A 17,109-nucleotide genomic window follows, 5' to 3' on the forward strand; every position below is an offset into this window, starting at 1 on the left:
TCCTCAGTGCTTCTTGTTCCAACCCGGCAGATAAAGTTTTCCTTCAGATTCCTTGTCTCCATTCAGTGGAAGTTATAGGCACAGGGATATTTTTTAAGGGGTCCTTTAAAAATTTTACATGTTCACAAGAGTCATTCCCTTTCTTTTCTTTTATGAAGCACTGGCTCTGACCTGCTGTGTTTGGTAAACAAAGATGAGCCTCTTCCAGCCTGGGCAGGAACAGGGATTTGGAGGCCCATTTGACCACCTCAGGAGTAAGACATAAGAGGAATGAAGAGGATGGACAAGGACTGAGAAAGATTTCAAAATAGAGCAGGTGAAAACTGCCTGAATTTCTTCCTGAAACAGTTATGAGAATACTTGAGACTTCAAGACCTCCAGCTCTCTTGGGACCACAAGGCCTTAGGACCAACAATGAAAATTCTGTATGACAATGCAGGAATAAAGAAGTTGAAGCTTTTCTATTGTCTCTAAGTTGTTGCACCAGTCCTATGTTCTTTAAAAATCAGACTTCCTTTATAGTCTTAATAATAGCCACAATTTCATCTATTGCTGTCTAAAGTGATTCAAAGTTATCCTGAAAAGCAAATAAAGACCAAGGTCCTGGTTGAGACTTAGAACTGCTCTTTGTTAGGAGACAGACAAAATCATGTGCTTCTGTGTCTGTTGTGTGGGGGCATCAGACATGAAGGACTAGAAACCATAATTGCTTATGTCCTCCCCTGCCATCTTAGTCATGGTGTGATGCTATGTAGAGGAACCCAGACAAGTTCAAATGGTTCATAAATTCTACTCGCTTCCTGCCTTCAATTCCTTCTTTTTTATCCTGTGCCTGAAGCAGCCCCTTGTTTTGCTAAATTCCTCCTTCTCCAAGGGCCCTTAATACAAAACAGTGGTTAAGGAACTCAAGCAAAATGTGCTCTGAGTGGTGAAGGGAACAATAGCTCACTCTACCCATGGGAGAGCAGCCTGATTCTCTCCTGTGCCCAGGGGAGAAACATGTTCTCTAAATGCAAATCTGTGCCAAGCTGGTCTGGAGAGGGACACAAGGGGACACTAGGAGTATACTGATAGGAGCCAGCCTGCAGCTGTGTCCAGGCCCTGGGGATTTGCATGAACCAGGGCACAGTCCACTACCCTGAAGCCTTCAGGAGGCTGCTCACAGCCTGTGCAGTAGTCCATCCCAGTCAGGACACAACATGGACATGAGGGCCTCCACTCAGCTCCTGAGGCTCCTGCAGCTCCTGCTCCCAGGTAAAGAGGAACAGCACTGGGGATATACTCAGTACAATGTGGTTAGTACTGCCTGCCCATCAGGCAGGTCCTGTTTTTTCATGATTACTTATGTTGATATTTGATATGCTTCCATTATTAGGTGCCAAATGTCCCATGCAGATGACTCAGTCTCCAACTTTACCTGCATCCTTAGGAGACACAGTCACCATCACTTGTCAGGCCAGTGAAGATATTAGAAAGTACTTACACTGGTATCAGCAGAAACTGGGGAAAGCTCTTAAGCTCCTGATCTATGGTGCAATCAACTTGCAATCTGGAGCCCATCAAGATACAATGTCAGTGGATCTGGGCAGATTATTCTCTCACCATCAGTGGTGTGGAGGCTGAAGATGGTGCAACTTATTACTGTGAACAGGGTAGCAGCTGGCCTCACACAGTGATACAAACCATGACATAAAGCACCCAGGGAGGCAGAAGTGTGAGGCTGGGCTGTCCCAGCTGCTCTTTCTGGTGTTGCCACCTGATGAGCACATTTCCCAGATGCAGCCAAGTTGCGATGGTAGCTGGGAGGTTTCAGTAGAAGGATGGAGGGAGGCTTCTCTGCTCCCTAACAATCCTTTCTCCTGCTCAGTTCCTGCAGCCCACACATCACAGTGCCTGTTCTGATGTAATGCAGACACATTTGAGTGTCCTGAACAGTTTGGGTGATGGCAAAATTTTAGATTCACATACCAACAGAGAAGCCCTTGTATGTATTTCAAGCAAGAATTTTACAATTCTTACATCATTTTTAAATTAGATCCAGCCATGTGCAGTGTCTACCCTCGCTGTAGCGCATCTGAGCCTGGTGCAGTGTATGGGATAGACCCTTGGTTAATGCCTAGCAGCTTGCTGTTCCTAGAGATATTACTGACCATCCCCATCTAAACCTGTGCTGTGTCACAGGTAAATGTCAAAAGTACATTGCTAGACAAAACTAAATTAAATTTAAAAGCTTAGTTCCTTGATTCCACTACGTACATTTCTAGTGCTGACCAGGCATATATGCCACTTGGCCAGGCTACTGATCAACACAAATATACACATTTACATCATGTTAGAAAATCATTTTGATTATCACTGTTCAAATTACAAAAGTCACTCATGGTGTTACAGCCAGAGCAGAAACCTCACCACCCTATACTCTACCAGACCTGGGGTCCCAGATATTCTCTTGGCTGTCCAGCTGTTTTGCTTCATTTCCCCCCATACCGAACCAATATTTATCTCAGGAAATCCCCTGTGAAAATAAATCTAAGGAGGCAACCTTTCATTTAACAGTGTTAATGTGTTATAAAAAGAGTTTACAACACTATTTTTTTTTATTAAATTATTTTATTGGTACATTGTAGGTATACAACACAATTACATTTCTCATTGGGAATTGTACCTTTATATAATGCATCTTGGTTCTTACTTTTTCCCTATTCCTAGCCCTCCCTTCACCCCCTCCGCCCTTCCCTATTTACGAAGACTTTATTTCCATTTTTTCCATTTCTTGTCATTTTTCCTTTCCCTTCTTTCCTTTCCCCTGCCCCTCCCACTACCCCTACCCCTTTGGTCCTTTTCTTCCTATTTTACATTTTTGATTATTCATTCTAATCATTGCTACATTTTAGATATACAATATAATGACATTCATCATTGGAAATTTGCAGCTTTACATAGTCTCTCTTGGTTCTTATTTTTCACCCTTGCCCAGCCCTCCCTTCAACCCCTCCATTCCTCCTTATTTCCAAAGACTTTGTTCCTATTTTTCCATTTGCTCATATTAATCCCATTCCCTTCTATCCTTTCTTCTAGCCCTCACACTTCCTTCCCCTTTGCCCCTTTTCTTCCTATTTCACATGATCTATTATACATTTAGTCCTTATTTACACTTTCAGTTTCTCTAGAGAAACTATTTGGAATTTATTCATGTGTGTCCTATTTATTTCACTTAAGATTATTGCCTCAATGTGCATCCACTTAGCTATAAATGTCTCTAATTTCTCATTTTTTATGGCTGAGTAGTACTCCATTTTTTTAAAAAACCAGAAAATGTGGTTTTTAAAAAAATAAAGTGGAGTATTACTCAGCCATAAAGAAGGAAAAACTAGAGACATTCATAGCTAAATGGATGCATATTGAGGTGATACTATTAAGTGAAATAAATAGGATGGACATATAAATACTGAATAGTTTCTCAGATGTGAGAAACTGAAAGTGTAAACAAGGATCAAAATGTATAATAGATAATGTGAAATTGGAAGAAAAGTGCCAAAGGGGAAGGGGAAATAGGAGTGGTATGGGAAAAGAAAGAAGAGAGTGGAATTAATATTAGAAAAAGAAAAAATGGAAACAAAGTCTTTGTAGATAGAGAGGGATGGAGGGGTTGAAGGGAGGCAGGGGAATGGGGAAAAATTAAGAACCAAGATGGATTTTGTAAAGGGGCAAATTTCAATGATGAATGTCATTATATTGTGTACCTTAAATGTACCAATATAATGGATTAAAAAAAGAAAATGTTGAATATACATGGTGCTACTACAAAGACTCCCTTTCTATCCTGTTATTATCCTGAATATCTAGATTTGGTGAAGGTGTTGTATTAGCAGCTTTCATAATATTGATTATGTCTTGGAGGTTACCACGATGCAGACTTGCTTGGCCTTAATGTTAAGAGGCTACCCTAAGTTTTAAATTCTTGTGCCCTGGTAATTGACTGGATTTGCAGGTGGAACACTAGAACTGTCCTTGTTCTTTTAGATCACCAAGAGCCATTCCCCATTTCATGGAACCTAGCTTTGGGTCTTTGTCTACCACTGAGTTAAGTCTCCAGCTTAGTACTCTTGCTTTTGCTGACCTGGGTCTTCAGTATTAAGAAGAAAAAGAAGTCATTTTATTTCATGATGACAAATATCTCCTACCCATATTTTCATGTTTTCTATGTGCTTTTCAGGACTGTGAAACTTGAATACATCCCATAAATGCAGTATCTCATCCCAGTTTGAACAACAAAGTTCAATCTTCTGGAAGACAGTAGGAGGTGGCTTGGTTAACACATGGACACTAGTAGGTATTTTATTTTTCCAATCTACATGATAGCAATACAGGAGGTGTATGCTACTGTATGGACACAGTCTTCAGCATCTGCACTATTTTTTCCACAGAAAAATCTCAGATTCAGGTATAGAATGTCACCTCCAAAAAAAAAAAGGAATGTGTCACCTCTGTACATCTCTTTCCTGATTCCTCCTGTCACTAATGGGATGTTTATATTTATTCTTACCTTACAGTACTTATTAACTTCTTCTCTACTAATTCTGCCATTTCAATGGACTGTATTAATGAAGATAAGTTCTAAAACATGTGAAAATTCTAACAAATAAATGACAGTATATGGCTTAGTGAATTCTGGTTTGCTTGGTTATTGTTGAATATCAATTAAGTTAAAATAAGAAAAACACACTGAAGTTCTGGGATCACCTAAAACTCTACCCACTCTTGGTGGAAACAAAGAACTTATAATCACTTAGCAGAACAGTTGGGAAGAGGTTCAGAAAATTACTCTTCTACCCAACAGATGCATTTGATTTCTTTCTGAAACAGTTATGAGAACATTTGAGGCACAGAGATACTGTAGCCCTCTTGAGATCATTAGGCCCAACATTGAATGGCTATGTGTTGAGAGTCCCAAAGCAAGAATAAAGAATTTGGGTCCTTTCTACTGTCTCCAAGCTGCTGTGCCATTCCTAAATTTTCCAACACCCAGACTTCTGTTCATGGTTTTTAATATTGCCAGTTTCTTACATTGGATTCTTAAAGATTCTAACTTATCTTGAAAAGAAAATCAAGGCCAAGAACCTGGCTGGGCCTTAGAACTGCCTTTGTTGGAAGACAGGCAGGAACAAGTGCTCATGTGTATATGCCTAGGGGAAGCCTGGGGCAGGAAGGGCTAGAAAGCATAATTGGTTATGTCTTCCCCTGCTGCCTTAGTCATGCTGTGCCAGTGCATAGAGGAACCCAGACAAGTTCAAAGAGTTTATAAATTCTGCTCACTTCCTGTCTTTCTTTGTCATTTTATATGATTGACTTGAAACAGCCTACTTGTTTCTCTTAATCCCTCCTTCTCAAAGGGCCAATAACATGGGACTGTGGTTAAGGAATTCAAGTAAAGTGTGTTCTGGACTGTGAGGAAAATCTCAGATTCAGCCATAGGAAGCATTCCCTCTGTATAACCCATCTCTGCTTCCTCACCCCACTAAGGACGTTTTCCTTTATCCCTCCTCTCTAGTTTTTCTTGTATTAATTTTTGCCTTTTCAATTTTTGCTGATTAATTAAGATTAGTATTAATTAATTTTAATTAATTAAGATTGTTTCTCAGTATTCTAAATGTGTGAAGCACGGAAAAATGCCTAAAAAATGATAAATAATAAATTCCTTAATGACCTCTACCTTGACCTTTACCTAATTGTTACTATTGCATATCAATTAAATGAAATTTTACAAAGCAAGCAGTGGGAGCATCTGAAATGCTCATCAATTCCTGCTGGAAGTCCAACCATATGACTTCTTAGGAAAATGGCTTGGCCAAGTCTTAAAAATCTAATGTCCTAGTGTCATAGCCAACAGTTCTCTGACTAATGCATGTGAAAACACCTGTTCATTCAACATCATGTGTGAGACCATTCAAACCAACTTTATTCAAAATAGCCTGAAGTGAAAACTACCTACATTGTCATTGGCTCATGAAAAAATAAATTATGACATTGCCGCTTATTAAATAGCACTCAGAAATAAAGAAGATCACGTTATTGGTACATGAACAACATGAAATGAATGAAAAAACTGTGTTGTGCCAAAGTAGGAAGCCATAAGAGAAGAGAAGGCATATAATTTCTTGTATCTGAAATTCTAGAGAAGGAAAATCTAATCTATAGTGACAATTAATAGACCTGAATTTGTTGAGTCTATGGGGTGGAAAGAAAATTTTTTTCAAAAGCAAAAAAGAGCTTTGCTTTTTCAGGATAATTTGTTATTCCATATAAATTTTCTGCCAGTGGAATTTTGATAGGGATAATATTGACACTTTAGCAGCATTAATTCCTCCAATCCAGGAATATGAGGTATCTTTCTATTTATTTGTTTCTTCTATGATTTCCTTCATCACTTTTAGTGGTCTAATTTATTAATATTTTTATCCTATGATTGTGTGTGCATGTTTGTGTCCTGTGTAAATGTTTGCCTACTTTTAGGCCCTACAGGGATCTTCCTGTCCTTTCTCCAGAAGCTTCCCTACTCATACCTGCAGACTATGATATTCCACCAATTCATATATTTATCTGATGCCATATGGAGCAATATTTCTATAACATTTTCTTACTATCATTTTCATTTCCAATTGCTTCTCACTATTTATTGAAAACATGGCATATAAACCTATAATGCCATTTACTATCTTTGTAGAAATAACTGGTTATATGTGAGGCTTTTCTGGACTCTCTTTTGGTTGTTCTGTTTATTTATCTTTGTTGCTATGGTGCAAAACACTATCTTCCTGAAGTTCTTTAATAACCTCCCACTCACTTTTCAGAGCTGGATGCCAGAGACTCCTGCAGGAAGTTTCTAGTGTCCACCTGCTCATTGTGCAATGCAAGGTTGAAGAAAACCTTAAGAGAGAGTTATAGAGAAAGTGTGAAATGGGACAGCCAATGCTCCTTGGGGAAAAGGCACTGGGCTGCCTCTTCCACCGAATTTTATTATTCATCAATCAGGGTGTTGTAGTCAGCAGGATTTGGCAAGGGAATATATTAAATGCAGGACACATAACTTATAAGATTATTTTATAATAATTACCCAAAAAGTCAAATGCAAAGGAGTGCAAGAGCTTAACCACACAATAGAAGGCCAAAGGGTTCAGCTGAGGGTCTAGATCCCAGCAGTTTCCCACAGAAGTCCAGCTAAAGACTTAGAGTCCAAGGCATTGTCCTCCTCGAGTCCAGCCAGTGGTCTCAAGCCTACAGCAATGTCTCTTGCTTGTCTGTATTGAGGATCTGCACCTGGAAGGCCCAAAGACCAGTAGTAGAAGCCAGAAAATCTACACTGGTGAGATGAAGGATTTGTGCCACCAAGCTAATGGATCCACATTGGAGCCAGGAAATGATGCTCACGGTGAAGATCAGAGCTCCCCTGATGAGAACAGTAGCCATTCTCACAGACAGTGAGGTCCCAAGCTCCTGCTCCAAAGACAGCACCCAGGTTCACATCAGGAATACCATCCACAGCAAGCTTCTCCCAGAAAATCAACAGGCCAAGATCTTCCCCTCCAGTTCTCTTTTTATGGCTAATGGTAACAATCTTCAGGTGGATCCTCCATGCTCAGACCATGCTGACTCAGTTCAGCTGGGCATTACAAGTTGACCATTACTCAATCCACTACACAAGGTAAAAAGTAAAGTATGTGTATAGATGGGCAATACATGAAATTTCCATGGAAACCAATGCAGGTGAGGCTTTAAAAAGAAGAGTCAAAGCATTTTCAAATCAGAAGCAAGATAGACAAAAATATATGGTTGTAATTAGAGCATTGTCCTTCAAGCTATGAAGACACTAATTGTGGTGATGGAATTGGGGTGCTATGTGCTCTGACCTCAGCAACACGTGGTATCTTGTATTAGCCCCTCAGCTTCATAGGCCATGACTCTGGTCTCAACCATGGCCAGTAGTGGGGAGGTCACATTGGTCTGTGTACTACCGCAGTGCTCATGAGATACTTCTGTGAATCACATAGTTTCAGTCAGACTCGCTTCTTAATGTGAGCCAATTGAAAGATTTAACTCTTTGCAGCCTGCAATGCTTACTGCAGATTTTGGGCATAATCAATATTGTGGGCTCTGGCACTGGAGATTAAACCCAGGATCTTCTGCATGCTAAGCAAGTGCTCTACTATTGAGCTATATCCAACTTCCTATAATGTCTTAAAACATAGTTTCATACACACTCTATTTTTCTTCATGAAAAATTTGTGGATGTCCTAGGGCCTTTTAATTTTCTTGTATATTCTAGAATCTGCTCAATTTAAAAAAACCATTTGTAGATCAATTGGATTTCATTACATGAAATACATTTGTGTGTGTATATATATATATATATATATGTCTTTTGAAAAAATTGAACCTTAATAATATCAAGTTTTCTACTTGATGTACATGTAAAAGTCTCTATTTACCTATATGTTCTTTAATGTATGAGACATAGTGATTGTATTGACAGTGAACCCAGAGACTTTATGAAATTATTATTCTAGTAATTTTTGGTACTGTCTTTAGGAATTTACGTAAAAAATTTGTTATAAGTATGTGAAGATATCCTTTTCTCTTTCAAAGCTTGTGGATTTTATTACTTTGTCTTGTCTTAGTGCATTTCCTAGCACCTTCAATGTAATTTTTAATAAAAGTGATAAAAGTGGACATCCTTTATTTTTCCATTCTGAAGGATAAAATACTCAACAATTTATTGGTGAACATGATGTTTTTAGAGACTTTATGAGGACTTTAAACAGAATTTTCCAAGATCATTAAGGTGAAAGGGCCAGAGATTGGGTTGATTGATGCATTGTAACAGAATGGTATGGAGAATTACCCAAAGAATAGATTTTGCCAGCATAGAAAGTTCTATTCCTGATTTCAGTGAAATGGTATCAGTATGATGAAGAAAGAGAGGCCCAGTGCTGCTCATCTGTGCAGCTGTGGCTGTCCACTGACCCATTATTCCTGAGCCTAATTAAAAGTTGCCCTTTACAAATTCTTACAAGGGTAAAGCAACATTAGGGACCTTGGGAAAGATTGCAAAGTGGCAAAGGAAAAGAATGTCTGGAAGACAAATCTCATACAAAGATTTATCTCAACCAGACACAGTCATGCACCTAGGGAGCTAATTAGTCACATTAGAGGTGGAGAGAAGAAATGTCCCCATAGGCTTCTGTCTTATTTCTTATAGGTTTGTACTGAACACCATCTGCCAGACTCTAGAGGTTTGGTAAAACAGAAAGACACCAGGATCAAGTTCTGTGATCACAGAGGAGAAATGCTGGCTCAGGCTGAGCCAAGGGCCTTCTGACCTGACCACCTGGACATGGCTTGCTCAAGTGTGGACAAGAACAGGCCAGCATTTCTGCAGCTGCAAGCTTAGCTCATCTGGCCTCTGCTGCTTTGCATCCTTCTCCCAACACCCACTGATGTTCAGAGCCCATATCAAGGCCTGAGCCAGAGCTCTGGGGAATATCTGTACCAGGGAGGACCTAGAGTGAACTGTGGAAGCCCTGGCTAGATTTCTCTGTCTCCTGTTACTCTGGGTCCCAGGTAAGAGCCATATGGGGTGTTTTTTACTATCTGAAAACTCTCAAAGTTGGCTCCTATGTACTAGTGACTGTATTCAATAAGCACAGTAATTAAAGTTCAATGCAGATCAATGAGAAGACAATTGGCATGATCTAGATTACATGGGTGACATTTCTATTTTATTTTTCAATCTTAGATTCCTCTGGAGAAGCCCTGTTGACCCAGTCTCCAGCCTCCCTGGCATTTTCTCCAGGAGAAACATCCACCCTCACCTTCAGGGCCAGTCAAATCATTGGCAGCAGTTTAGCCTGGTACCAGCAGAACCCTGGGAAGGCTCCTAAACTTCTTATCTATGATCCATCCACGAGGTCCACTGCCATCCCAGCCCAGTTCAGTGGCAGTGGGAGAGGAACAGACTTTACTCTCACCATAAGCAGCTTGGAGCCTGAAGATATTGTAGTTTATCAGTGTCATCAGTATGGTAATGTGTGTCCCTCAGTGGTTCAACATGAAACAAAAACCTCCCCAAGACCATGGTCATTATTTCGTGCATACCAGGTGTTTCCTTGATGGACAGATGCTGTGGAATCTGCTGAATCATAATGTTTCTGCCTCAAACTGCAAATCTTGTGATTCTTACTGATAAGATTTTAACTGAATGCTGGACTTTTCCTCAGACTCAGTTGCATAGCCATGTTCAGGAACAATTTCCCTGGTACTGTTATCAGATCAGACTCACATAAGTGGACACCTATAAAGATATACACTTCATATCCAGTACAATATGGTAACAGAACAACCAAGAAAAGGAAATACATTATACATATGTGACATTTACCATACCAAATTTTTTGTTCATCAAATTACAAATAATAATAATAATAATGATGTTATAGATTCCTTTCCATATGTCATAGATGAGCCAGTGTCACCAAGTGTAAGCATCTGAGGGGTTACCAGTTCATGCCTTCTTAGTGTCCTCATGGAGACATGAGTCACCATGATCTTTTTGTCCTGGAAAGTACCTGAGTTCCAAGCTACTCAAAGTACATTGTATTATAACAGTGGTTCCCTTTCAATCTGAAGATAGGAACCAAATCATGTAACAATCACAGAATAACAATTTGCCACAGAGCACTTTTTATCTCTATGAATGAACTGAAGCCACTGACATTTTTACTCACTAAAAGGTGAAACAAAAACACACACACCTAGTCATTCCTGCCACCCAATTCAGTAGGGATGACAGGAATAAAATTCAGGCAGAGGTAAGTTAAAATTTTGGAATCACATATTAGGACAAAGCTTTCTTTAGTAATTCTAAAGATGTCAATTATAATGCACAAAGGACATCTCAGAGCAGTGGGTCTCAGATGCAGTTTACAAATACCTCCTGTATATGCGTTCCCATTTTTCTTCTCCCAAGGTCTCTTTGCTCTTTAAGTCTTAAATTCTAAATAAAATCTTTATGTTAATATAATTCATGTGCCATGTAATTCATCAATTTCAATTGTGTAATGCAATGGTTTTTCTTATATTCACAGAATTATGCAATCATCACAAGAATCAACTTGGAATATTTTTATCCCAACTGAAGAAACCTTGTGTCTGTTAGCAGTCAGTCTCCTTTTTCTCACAGTTCAATTCAGCCCTATACAGGTACAAAAGCATCTACTGTTTCTGTAGTTTTATCTATTATTATATGTTAGGACATCTTTTCCACTTCAAAAACAATTCTCTGGAATTCTGTGTATTCAGTTTTCTGTCCCTGTTACAAAATACCTAAAAAATAACCCTAACAGATGAAAAGTTTGTTTTAGTTCAGGATTTCAAGATTTCAGTCTAGGGTCAGTGGGCGCCGCTGCTTTTCAGCCTATAGATAGTGAAGCAGAAGCAGCCCAACAGCAGGGGGTGACAGAGAAAAGCTGCTCACTTCTTGGAAGCCAAGGAGCAGAGAAAAAAGATAAGAGCCAGAGAAGAAGGGGTAAGGGACAAGATATAGTACCTAGGGTCATGGCTCCATGACCACTCCACTCAACTAGGACTCAGCTCCTGAATTCTATAGGCTCTCACCAATTCTATCAAATTACTCTCTTTCAGTGGGTCAGTCCACGGGGACAGTTAGAGCCCTCACATTCTCATCACCTTCGGAAAGCTCCACCTCTGACACATGAGACTGTAGGGGCACATTTTTGATCTAAACCATAATACAGTCTGAGTTTTACTCTCTGTGGTCACATACATATACATGCCAGGAAGGGGGAGAGAGAGAGAGAGAGAGAGAGAGAGAGAGAGAGAGAGAGAGAGAGAGAGTTATAACCACTGCTTACAAGAAGAGAACTTCACTATCATGCCAGCGGGGACCAGGGCTGACACTCATACCACCATTAAGCTGCACAGACTCACGCAGCACAGCAACTCAGATGTGGGAGCTGCCTCTCCTGTGGCCCAATTCATGCCATGGACTCCAACACTGCTGCCACTCAGCATGACCCCAAGCTTCAGACCCACACTCCATGTAACTGTGACAGTTGCTAAAGGCATGAAACAAACTTAGATGTGTTTATTCTTGTAAAAGTACTAGGGCCTTGGATAGGGTCAGGAAAAGTGTGGTTCTTGGTTGGAACTGTCCACTTCCTAGCTCAGCTCAGTGTGCAAGAACTATAATGTCACTAACCTCAAATTGGCAGGAAACTGCAGCAGCTTCTTGCCAAAGGGGTGGACTTGAGTAGGGTGAAGAATGCAGCAAGATCCTTCAGTCACTGCTCACCAGACAGCTGCCACCTCCCCTTGGCTCTTCACACACTGTTGCACCCGGAGGGAATTTGCATCATAAGTCTGAAATAAAAGCTCAGTTAGAATCTTGCTTTCTTTACTAGGACAACTCAGTTCAGCTTCTAACAATGAGGTGCCCCACTCATCTCCTGGGTCTGTTAATGCTCTGATCCCTGGTGAGGACAGTGGGGCTGGGTAAGGAGCTGGGGTGAGAGGGGTGAGTTCTGGGGCCCAGTTGCTGCCCACGTGTCTTCTGTCCAGGTGTGAGAGGTGCAGGTTTTGTCCTCCAGGATGGGCCCTTAAGGTTGAGCATGAGGGAATTTCCAGAAGGAGCAGGAATGCATGCTCTGGTAAGGACTCTGCCAACTATGCAGGTAGATGGTGTGGAAGACTTCTAGAGGCCCCTTAATGCTTTGCCTCACTGGCTCCAGCCACACTGGATGCAGAAGCAGGAGGGACCATGAAGTAATGCAAGTGCATTCTGAGCAATCAGTCATGATGAGAGGGAGAGCTGACTGACAGCATATCCTGGTCCGCCCTGTCTGCCCAGTTGTCAAGGAAACAGCATAAGAAACAGAGAACTCATGAAGACCAATACAACAGAAGATGAATAGATGTTGAATGAGAGAAGCCATATGACACTTAGGTGTATGTGTCTGATTTATGTAGCTTAACATTGTGTTTTCAAGTTGCTTGTTTCTAAAAGCTTGTTCATAGCAGGAGGAAGGATAATAAGCTTTCCAATTTATTTTAATTTTTTAATTAAGGAATGTAGTCCATATAATCAAAAAGGAATAAAGAATACAAATATATTTTAAATTAAAACTCTGATTTTCAAACCCAACCAATATAGTACAAGAAAAGAAATTGCAAGCCAGTATTAATTATAATTAAGCCAAATATCCTAAGTAAGATAATATAAAATTTACTATAACAGCATGTTAAAAGATTTTAGCTTACACTCCAGGGACGAGGTCCTCGGTCCCTTTCCTTCATTAGAAAGGTCCTGTTCAAGTGTAGGTACCTCGTGATTCATTTCCTCAGACCTGCACAGGACATGCATGTCGCTGAATGTGAGGGCAGAACGGGGTTTCAGACAATTCCGTCATTGACCCTTAGGTCATTCTGAGACTTGCATGATTGTTCATTGTCCTAAGGACGGGAGTCTACTGGAAAAATTGGCAGTGGGAAAGGTGTGAAAGTATTCCCAGATGAAAACAGTAAGCTATGACAATGAAGGAGGAAGCAGCAATTATAATGCCTAGGACAAGTCTGCAGCCCTGGACATTCTTTTCAGACACATGCAGAGCCTTCTGCGTCATCACTGTTGGGCACTTTCGCCCTCTTGTGGTCATGTGTGGAGAGACACCCTGAAAAGTTTTCCTGTTCTGTGACAGCACCATTTTTAATGTATTACGTACGAATTTCTTTCTTGCACATTTCAAACCATTTTTAATTGTTTGCTTCCTTGTTGAAATACAACAATCATAAGCGTTTTGAAGGCACTGGAAATGACCTTACTCGCGCCTGCCTGTCCGCCGCCCTGGTATCTAGACCCTGGGATTCCGAGACAATGGCCTAACTAATCATTTTCTTCTCTATTTCTATTGAAACTATGCTGTGACTTGGCACACACTGAAAATCCGAGAGAGTAGGGATTGTTTTTCACCGCTCCCTTTCTTCTCCTGGCACCGCCGAAGGCAGCCCCTATTGAGGGTTGCTAGGGCCCGGGGTCCTAGGTTTCTATGACTACGCAAGACTTTCCGGGAAAAGGCTAGGCCTCCGGCGCCCGGCGGGAAACACAATTTGCTGGTACCGGTAGTAAGTGTCCATTTCCCATCGGTTTAAATGAAGAAATGATGAAAGCCCTAGCGCTGCCAGAACCCTGAGTCTGTGAGGGCAGTGCTTGTGGGAGAGGTTGGGGTCCCTAACTGACTGTCTAGAGCGCGCCACCGAGCTGCCAGCGGCCAGTGTGTAGGGTCAGCGGGTAAGGTGTGCGGGTGTGTCCTTCCCGGCCTCTGCCCGGACCTGACGCCCATGCAAGCTTCTGAGTCAGGACAGATGGCGTGAGAGATCACAGAGGACTCCGAAAAAGGGTAAACCACGGAAGAGGTATTCTGAAACCCCAATCTAAACATAAGCATTTTAATGAGTCTTTTGTTTATTTTGTTTTCTCTACAGGACAGTGTAGTAACCTGAAAGAGCCAGTAGCAGACTGATTTATTTCTGAGTTATCTTTCTGGAGGAATATGTCACATTACAAAAAAGAGTGATAGGAAGCATTATTGTGTCTCTCCCGAAAACGCCAACCTCACCGTTAAAGTCCCCACCATCTTATGACCCTAGGAAGTCAAAAGTATCTGCCTTCAAGGAGACAAGAGGTAAAGTTCAAGGACCCCAAAGGCAAATGATTACAGTCATTGCTGGGTGTGGTGGCACAGGCCTGTAATCTCAGCACTGTAGGAGGCTGAGGTGGGAGGAACCTAAATTCCAGCCCATTTTAGGCAGTTTAGCGACTTATCAAACACTATCTCAAAAAACAAACCAATCAAAATAAAACAAAACAAAAGAGGGTTGGCAATGCAGCTCAGTGCAAAGGCTCTGGATTTGATCCCCAGTACCATGCTGCCCCCACACCTGCCAAATAACAGCCACTGACAAACCACAATCCAGGCACCCGTTTTAAAAATAAGATTCAGATGTTATATATATATATATATATATATATATATATATATATATATATAATTATATATATATATAATTATATATATAATTATATATATAAATATATATAATTATATATATAATTATATGTATATATAAATATATATATATAATTATATATATTTTTTCCCTTATCCTTTTTTTGTTTTCTAAGAAGTCTCTCTGTGTTGGCCAGGCTTGATCTCAGTGATCCTCTGACACAGCCTCCCTGTTTCAAAAGCAAAAACCAAAAAATAGTGGAAATGGTATAACACATGCAAGTTAGTACAAAATGACTGTACCAGGTTTTAGTAGTTTTTCTAAATGAGAGTATTTCATCCCAGCACTCTGGAAAGCTGGGCCAGGAGGATGGCACATTGGAGCCCAAACTCAGCAATTTAGCAAGACCTTGTCTAAAAAAAAAATAAATAAATAAATAAACAGGCCTATGGGGATGTGGTTCAGGAAGGTCTTGAGTTAAAATCTTAAGTACTTCAATATATAGAATATATTGATATAGATAGATATAGATATATAGATATAATTACAGATCTGTACCGGAATAAGAATCAGCTAGAGTCACCCCTCCCCTTGTTGGGACAAAGCTTTGTCTAACCTCACCTTCCCTAGTTTTTAGGGGAGATTTGCTAAGGTCCCACCCAGCACTTCCCGCCCCCTTTCTCTTTCTCTCTCACTGTTAATTCCTTAACTTGTGACTACATACCTTATGTAGCAAAAAGCAATTTGCAGTGTGATAAAGGTTCAGGACCCTGAGATGGAGGAAATCCTGGTTTGTCAGAGTGAGCCCAACCTAGTCACCCAAATCTTTAAAGTGGAAAAGGTAGTCTCTCTCTCTCTCTCTCTCTCTCTCTCTTGATTTGATAATATAAACCTTCATGGGTTTTTTTTAAATCAAAGTGTCCTTATAGAAATTAATGTCAGTTGTTCTATGTGGGAGGCATTAAAAATGGTGGCAGCTCAACTCTGACTGAATTCATAGAAGGCCTTTTCCAACCTTAGACCTCCTAACCATTTTTTTCATTCCTCTGCCCTAGTTAAGCTGAGTAGAACTATTTTTACAGTTTTTGTTGCAATGATTTGCTCAGATTGTTCCACTTTTAATTTCCTACCATCCTAGATCTACTTTTAATTTTCTTTTGGCTGGAGGTTGAACCCTGGGTTTTGTGCATTCCAGTTAAGGAGTCTATCATGAGATATATTCCAGTTCCTACTTTTATTTTTGAACCCAATTCAGATTCCTCCCAACCTCAGTACAATGCAATTATTTTCCCCTTTAAACTTATAGAAGAAAAATTACTAAATAATTGAGCAGTTTGTAGGAGAGGCTTCTTTGTCATTTTTACATCAAAGGAAAAACATGTTCATTCCGATCATTTTAAGACTATCCCAGTTAATTAAGTGAAGTGAGTGTAATTTTCAACTTTGAATTTTGTATAATTCAGGTTTATCTTTGTACCTGAGCTTTTGAACCTGTGTCTAATGTGCTGTGAATAGGACAGGCCATATATTTCTCTTATGCAGTGTTTTAAGTATTACTTGTTACTATTCTTGTCAATTAGAAGGAGTGTTTCTCTCTTTTAGAAATAGATAGATGAGGATGATAAGGCATTCTAGGATGCTCCATTGAAAAAACTACAATAAGAGCTTTACTTGCTCATTATTTTCTTAGGACTTCCTGACATAAGGGAGAAAAAAAAATATCGTGGATAGTTCCAAACCCCTTCCTTCTTCCCTTCAGAATGAGTTCATCCCTGAGGAAGTTCTGCTTTCTCTGAGCTATGCAACCAGTGCTGGTCCTTGTCCAGAAAATTTACTGCCTCCTACGAAAGTTAAAACCCCTAAGGTGCATGTGTATGTATGTAGAGTACTTGGGAACATTATCTTTTTGTTATCTGCTTCATTAAGTGTGAGCATATATTAGGTATTCCAGATGGTCTTAAAATTTTTTTGAAAGTAATTTTCTAGATTGAAAGCTTAGATCTTTTACACCAATATTTCCAAGGCTTATTT

At 40.1% G+C, this 17,109-nt stretch overlaps 1 protein-coding gene and 1 long non-coding RNA gene across 14 annotated transcripts in view; one reads left to right on the forward strand and one right to left on the reverse strand.

Annotated features, from left to right (window-relative positions):
- Positions 1-2,621: 2,621 nt before the first annotated feature.
- Positions 2,622-13,882, reverse strand: LOC110349085 (uncharacterized). The gene is made up of 3 exons (XR_002394833.2): positions 13,333-13,882; positions 12,275-12,435; positions 2,622-11,825 (listed from the first exon to the last, which is right to left on the reverse strand). It is a non-coding gene; the product is annotated as an uncharacterized LOC110349085 (long non-coding RNA).
- Positions 13,883-14,119: 237 nt separating this feature from the next.
- Positions 14,120-17,109, forward strand: part of LOC106009380 (axonemal dynein light chain domain-containing protein 1-like) — a 113,434-nt gene continuing 110,444 nt past the window's right edge. For 8 of the 13 annotated variants that reach the window (XR_015448519.1, XR_015448518.1, XR_015448517.1 and 5 more), the window contains exons 1-2: positions 14,200-14,468; positions 14,554-14,753. Coding sequence is in view for 3 of the 13 variants with exons in the window: in XM_087204246.1 (XP_087060372.1) it covers positions 14,709-14,753 (45 nt within the window). In the remaining 10 variants the exon portion in view is untranslated. The other 5 variants (XR_015448515.1, XR_015448516.1, XM_087204247.1 and 2 more) reach the window with 2 other exon arrangements.

This window comes from Heterocephalus glaber, unplaced genomic scaffold, assembly GCF_053883595.1.
Source record: "Heterocephalus glaber isolate CG9 unplaced genomic scaffold, H.glaber_assembly_v1.0 deba00000470, whole genome shotgun sequence".
Lineage (NCBI taxonomy): Eukaryota > Metazoa > Chordata > Mammalia > Rodentia > Bathyergidae > Heterocephalus > Heterocephalus glaber.